Consider the following 7,170-nt stretch of genomic DNA (forward strand, 5'->3'; position numbering starts at 1 on the left):
TTCTTTGAATGTGAGGAAATAAGGTAATGGCCAAAGATTCCATATAAGATAGTTTTTCATTAATATCAATAAAGAGTCAATCTACATATGTGGATTGTTTTTCATCTAAAATATATGTTCTGAAGCAATTATCCAGCGGTCTATATAGTTTTGCTTTGGATCAGACTATGAAACGTGTGGGGACCAAACTTCTCCGGAAATTAAACCATAAAACATGCGAGGACCAAACCTCCTCACTTAACACAACCACAGGACTAACCTAACCTATTTAACATAACCAAAGGACTAACCTAACCTACATATATAAATAGCACCCAAGAATAACTATCCCACTATTAATTTGACAATTAAATTATAATACATTTTCCATTAAAAAATATGATTTAATATTTCATATAAAATGTAAGAAAGTATCAGGGTAGGTATGATCTTATAATTAATTAACGGGAGTTTTACGGTTCGATTTTCATAACTCCGAGTCTAAAAAGTCGATCCCATTAAATATAAATAAAGTAAGAAAATGGATAGGTTTATAGTTTACGTTGGCTTTGATTGAGGTCACGTGACCTTGCTTTAGCTTTCCCCTTGAATTCAACGGCGTCGAACGGCCCGAGGAATCGGGTATGCGAGGAATTCGAATTGACTCAGCGATGAGCATTAATTCGCTTTTTATCGATTAAAACACAGCCAAATTTTTGTCGGCTTGGCTGCTCTGAGAGTCGTCGCGAGATATTCTGATGCTCTGTTTTTTCCCTTTTCCATACAAATTATACTAGTATAAACAGGTTAATCAGGTATAATTGCATTACTGCTCAGCTTAACCAGGATACTGAAGCTTTGCATATCACAGCACTCGAGATCATGGCAGCTCGACAGTACAGATAATTAACTATCCATTAATCAGTATCTATGTATAATTATTTCAAGAATTTGTTATTTTTGTAATTGCAGGAAGCAATATGAAGAAGATACGGGGGATGGGGCTGAGTATATGTGTTTTGCTGTTGTTTTTCATTTTTTCGGCGAAGGGGTCGCACATCAGATTTGATAGCATGATTAACATGAAGGATGGAGCTTCCTCTCTTGAGATGTTCGTGGACGAGCTCCCAGACATACCCAGACTCAGGGGATATATCTCGAAAGATGGAGTATTGAAGCCCGGGAGGCTTCGAATTGGGATGTTTGAGACAAAATGGGTACAAATTCTAATTCCTGCAAGCATTCATTTATAGGGAAATTAATCTGCATACGTATTCATGTTATGGCGATAATTAGCCCTCAATTCTCATCCCATTTTTTTTTTTGCCAGAAATTTCACAGAGATCTCCCTGCGAGTACTGTGTTTGCTTATGGAAGGTCAAGGGAGACCGCGACTGTTCCAGGACCTACGATCGAAGCCATCCAAGGCGCAGATACGTACGTGACCTGGGAAAACCATCTGCCTTCTCGACACATTCTTCCGTGGGATCCCAGCCTTAGTGTTGCCAAACCCAAATACGGCGGAATTCCCACGGTCGTTCACTTGCACGGGGGAATTGTCGAACCCGCGAGCGATGGGAACTCAATGGCGTGGTTTACAGCGGGATTCAACGAAACTGGGCCGACCTGGAAGACAGCTAAGTATCACTACGTCAATGTCCAGCATCCGGGCAATCTTTGGTACCATGATCATGCCCTTGGCCTCACCAGAGTAAATATCTTGGCCGGCCTCATGGGCGCCTATATAATTTTCAATCCCACGGTCGAGGACCCTCTCAACCTACCATCTGGTGCAGAATATGACCGTAGTCTTCTCATCTTTGATAAAAGTTTTACCAAGAACGGATCAATTTACATGAATTCCACCGGTGACGATCCAATGATGCATCCCCAATGGCAGGTAGGTACACTTACCCAACGCTCCAGTAAAGTAGTACGATGCTGTCGTGCGTCCCCTATGGTCTGTAGATACACCTCCCTACGCTAAAGTAAAATAGTACTTTTTGATTGAGTTGTAAGTCATTATGTTTTTGTGCTTCGACTTTTCTTTTCAATCTTTACTCTACTGCTGTGATACGAAACAAGCTGTTTCCTTTTTTAATTTTTAGTGAACTGTTTCTTTGTTTGCTCCGTCCTCTTTTCCCCCTTTTCGTCTTCGTATATGAAATGAACTTGCTTCTAATTTAAATGTTTATACAAAATGAACTTTATTTTATAAATCTTTAAATTATTTTTCCCGCAAGAATCTGTGTCTCCTTCTGGACACTCCCGCAGTTTTCTGACCCGTTTGGACAGTCTTTCTTCACTGTAGGAAGGATTTCTGCCTTGATCCTTCATCTGTCAGACCAATATCCCAAAGAGCAGCTCTTTATGCTCCCTGTTGTCATCCGCCCCAAAATAGCTACAATATTAGCGACTTGATTCCTCCACCGTCGAGCTTGATTGAATCCAATGCTGGCAAGAGAGTCTCTGGATTTGAAACTATCTACAACAACTCAGGTTTTCATTTACGATCTTTGAGATTCCAGGTAGAGAATGTTTATTATGACCTGGGAGTTGCCTTCGACTGTGTCCTAAGTAACAGGACAGCTCTAATAGGGCCGGTATCTTAGGACTCCAATACATCTGGCACATGTTTGGCCTGTGTCATATTCAGAGGACACCTGCCAAACATGTGTCTGACACATGCCTTCACAGTGTCCTCTGTAAAAGAGTCATGTGGCCCATAAAAACACATTTTCCCTTTCTTTTGAGTTCATGTAACTGAGGCATCAGATGTTTTGGAGTTGCCTCCGATGTTTTGGAGTGCAGCTGAGGGTTATTGTCGGATTCCAAGTGCTGTCTTCCAATCTTTAAGTGTTTTATCTTCTAGGTCTGCTGGTGCACCATTCCCTAAAAGTGAGGCTGCAATTAGCTTCAAATGATAGAAAAAACACAATCTTAGCAAAGCAACATGCTGAAAGAAAAAAGTTAGTAAGACTAAATTTGTATCATGATAATGTAAAATTATAATTATTAATTTATTTTAATTTCTAAATTCTAAAAAATGATTTTTCTTTTTCTATATTTCATCTTTATAAGCATAATATACTATATATATATATATATATATCAAAATTGTGTGTAATGTGTCCTCTGTGTCCGATTTCTGAGGTCGTCGTATTTATATGGGACACTTGTGCTTTTGTGTCCTCTGTCTATGTGGGACACTTGTATTTTTGTGTCCTGTGTCCCGTGTTATCTTGTCATGTGACTTGGACAGTGAAGTTATAGAACATCATCTACAGAACAGCACAAATCCCTTTACAGTCAACTACCAATTCTGCCATGTTAGAAATTTCACCGCAGTTCCCTGCATCTACATAGATTGGCTTATTCTCGTGATCTCTGATAAGTCCTCCGTAGCCCACCCTTCCTGGGTTACTTTATCCCTCGATTCTCTATTTAGAGAACGCTGGCTATTTAAGAGGATAGCATATACTGTTCCCAGCTTCAATATGATTCGATGCGTTCCTAGATAAATGTTGATACTCATGCTTGCTTGTCTTCTTTTTGGGAGATAGCTAAATCTTCTTCTTTCCAGCTTCTTACTTCACGGTTTATAGGGATCAAAGGGGCTTAGCCCTTTTGTTCCCTGTTGACTTGCACTATTGACTTTCCAAACACAAGTCATCCAGAGTGATCTGTTCTATGTTAATTTAGCCCTTTTCTTCATTGAGGTGTTTCAAACTTTCACCTATGCCTATAACTTTCCAAACACAAGTCATCCAGAATGGTCTGCTCCAGATAAATCTAGCCCTTTGCATCGGTGAGGTGTTCAACCTGTGCCAATAATTTTCCAAAGACGGGTCATCTAAACTGGCCTACTCTAAGTTGATTACTTCTTACATTCAGCTGCCTTGTTACAGCCTAAGCAGGAACAGATGCCAGACCAGCATCTTGTCTCGGGAAATAGGTTTATAAGCATTGCAAATCCAAGATGCAATTGGCTTCACACCCATCACACAAGTTTTAGTGACCTTGAATGTTACAAATGTTTTTCCACTGCAACATGATTGATCTCTCTGGGACATTCTCCTTCATATATTCCTTTGCTGTTTCCCATTCTATTGAACGGGATTTTCCATTCTGCATTTTCTTATTTTAGGCAAAGAAATTCTGTTCCTGTGGAATTCCAGAGTTGCTTTTGCATTCCCTACGGTATATTCTAGTCCTTCTTTGAGTTCCACTAGTCAATTTCATTCTAGTTCTTCTTTGAATCCCATCCCATTAATCAATTTCAGCTTTCATTGGAAATTAATATAAAAATTCAATTCATTTGTGTTTTGGGAGATTTCTTGTACTTCAGCTTATATGTAGACTAGACTGTTGTTCTACCTGTTTCATTTGTTCCAAATATTCCACAGTACAAAACCTGGCATTATGTTTTGAGCTGATTTAGAACTGTGCTTTGGAAATTCACTGGAGGTTACTCTGTCTAACAAAATATTTAAAAATAATAATAATAATAACAATATGAATCAGCTGTTGAATATTTTTATTTTTATTTAACTTGTATATATAGACAAACTGTGTAAATTTGTATTAATTAAAAATATTTAATTGCAGAATTCTTTTTTTTACGTTATAATTTGTTTTCATCCATCTATACCTATTGAGTTATATGGATAACAGATGCGAACTTAAAATAAAGTGAGGCTCATATGGTGTTTACATGATTTTTTCTATCTCTGCACCACAATACACATATTTTATTAGGTCATAGGTTTTTTTTTTTAAATACTCTCTGGAGCACAATACACTTAGAAGGAAATGATGCAGTGTTATGTGTATGTGTGCAGCCAGAGTATTTCGGCGATGTGATAATAGTGAATGGCAAGGCGTGGCCTTACTTGAAGGTGAAGAGAAAGAAATATCGCTTTAGAATTGTGAATGCCAGCAACTCCAGGTTCTACAGGCTGGCTTTAAGTAATGGGATGTCCATGACCCAGATAGGCTCAGATTCTGCATATCTACACAGACCGGTGAGCGTCAAGGATATACTGCTCGGCTGCTCTGAGATTGCAGACATCATAATAGACTTCAGCAATGTGAGCGCCGATGGGGACGGGATTATATTGACAAACAGCGCTCCATCTGTATACCCCGATGGCAATCCAGTGAATAATCTGACCAGTAAAGTGATGAAATTTGTGATTGAAAAGACAGAGGTCTCTGATTCAACTGAAATTCCCCACAAGCTACTGCCATATCCTCGAGCAAAGATCAAAGACTCGGTGCTTACACGATACATTGCCTTTTATATGTACATGGACATGGCCATGAACATGAGTAAAAAGATGGGAATGGAAACGAGTATGGGAAATGGAAATGGGATGGGGATGGGGATGGGAAATGGAAGTGGAATGGGGATGGGCATGATGGGATTGGAAACGGGCATGCTGATAAATGCGGTGCCCTTTGATGCCCCGGTTACTGAGATAGCCAAACAGGGAACCAGTGAAATATGGCATGTTATCAATCTATCAACTGAATCCCATCCTCTCCATATTCATCTCGCATTGTTCATCATCCTGAATCACACACAGCTGGTAAATGAGGAGAAGTTTACTGCTTGTATGACGAAGATGAACGATTCTCTGAAATGCGATATAGACAAGTATGCAAAGGGGAAAGTGATTATACCTCCCCCTAGTGAAATGGGCTGGAAGAATGTGGTGAAGATTGATCCAGGATTTATGACCACAATTCTTGTCCGCTTTTCTCTCCTGGATTCTCACGATTCTTATCCATTCAACGTCAGTGCTGTACCAGGCTATGTTTATCATTGCCATGTAAGTCATTCATCTCAGTTTTCCACCTTCCTTCATTCCTCTTCTTCTACAGCGTTGAAGTCATGGTATATTGATTGTTAGTCTTTGAAGCGAATGAATGTCTGTATTAAACTTTTCCTTTGCTCTCTTTGGAATTGCAGATGTTGGACCATGAAGATAATGAGATGATGAGGCCTTTGAAGATTGTTTCATAATTCCAAATCAATCAATAAATGTCGTTTAGGTTTTACTACAATCTCCAATTTTACTAGATGTATTTTGTCCCTGACTTTGAAGTAGAAGTATGAATATAATCCAATTCTTTGGAGTTTGAATTAATTATCCAACCTGTCTCAGAGTCTTCTGGCCTTCAAATTTCAAAACTCAATAATATTTCAAAACGGATTTGTAATGCAATTCTTGCCATTTTGGGGGTCTTTTATTTTTTGAAGAGTTTACCGTGACTCTTCCTCTGGTCAAGATGCTAAACTTAATCTGTGCTCAACTATGGAGCAAGCTTGTGTTTGAGATAGATACCTGAAAACTAACCTACAGGTGCTACTTGGCCACGTGACTCTGCGAACAATACATTATGATTGGAGTGATGCAAATTTTTTCATCCACTACTTCCCTTTAGGGACAACTGTATTCAACAGATCCATGTAAAATTGAAATTGACTGCAGGTGAATGTTCCAGCAAATATGTTTGCTGTAAGTCGAATTGCTGGATACGAAGAAAAGAAGGAAACCAATATATTCGAATAAATATATTTACTGTATGATTGTAATTTGTATACCCTAATTGTATTATTAGACTGCTCAGTACAATTCTAATTATAACAGCTATGAATTTTTTGAAGGATCCATGGATGCTGTTCTCTTTTAGTACGTGATGTCACAAGAAACATGGTGAAGCTTCACTATGCTTGTGAAAATAAAAACTATGATTGGATGGTTGGGCATATATTTTTCAGTTTATGATTAATAATTTTTTTTATTAAAATTTATTTCCTTGTTAGGATGAATGTGATAATAAAACGTTTTTATTATAAAAATTTTAATAGAATTTATTTCTTTGAAAGGATGAATGATGAAAATAGATAAAATGTTTTTATTATTAATAATGATAATAAAAATAAAATATTAAAATACACCTTCACCTTTATTCAATATATACTTTTATTTTCACATGTACATTCATTTAAATATTCGACAAGTTAATTACAATATTCCATTCATTTAAATATTCTATAAGTTAATTACAATATTCCATCTGCAAATTTCAGAATTAACTAATTACATTGATTCAATCCACTGCAATACTCATTATACTACAGGAATATCGCTTTATCAATAAATATGTTTGCATTTTTTCATC

The 7,170-nt window shown here is 37.6% G+C and overlaps 1 protein-coding gene across 1 annotated transcript; it reads left to right on the top strand.

Moving 5' to 3' along the window:
• Positions 1-547: 547 nt before the first annotated feature.
• LOC149179150 (multicopper oxidase LPR1-like) lies at positions 548-6,208 on the top strand. The gene is made up of 5 exons (XM_089420534.1): positions 548-794; positions 952-1,196; positions 1,310-1,879; positions 4,821-5,813; positions 5,954-6,208. The coding sequence occupies exons 2-5, from the start codon at positions 960-962 to the stop codon at positions 6,005-6,007; spliced, it is 1,854 nt and encodes a 617-aa protein (XP_089276660.1). The 5' UTR covers positions 548-794; positions 952-959; the 3' UTR covers positions 6,008-6,208.
• The last annotated feature ends 962 nt before the right edge of the window (positions 6,209-7,170 follow it).

The sequence above is a fragment of the Pinus tabuliformis genome, chromosome 4_1 (genome assembly GCF_031772625.1).
Source record: "Pinus tabuliformis cultivar Carrire ecotype Pingquan chromosome 4_1, CPIR1, whole genome shotgun sequence".
NCBI classification, from domain to species: domain Eukaryota; kingdom Viridiplantae; phylum Streptophyta; class Pinopsida; order Pinales; family Pinaceae; genus Pinus; species Pinus tabuliformis.

Bases quoted from the DNA above. Each gene is read 5' to 3' on its own strand.
- LOC149179150 (XM_089420534.1), top strand. From the start codon at position 960: ATGAAGAAGATACGGGGGATGGGGCTGAGTATATGTGTTTTGCTGTTG. The intron at 1,880-4,820 runs GTAGGTACACTT...GTATGTGTGCAG, and splicing joins TGATGCATCCCCAATGGCAG to CCAGAGTATTTCGGCGATGT. The intron at 5,814-5,953 runs GTAAGTCATTCA...TTGGAATTGCAG, and splicing joins GCTATGTTTATCATTGCCAT to ATGTTGGACCATGAAGATAA.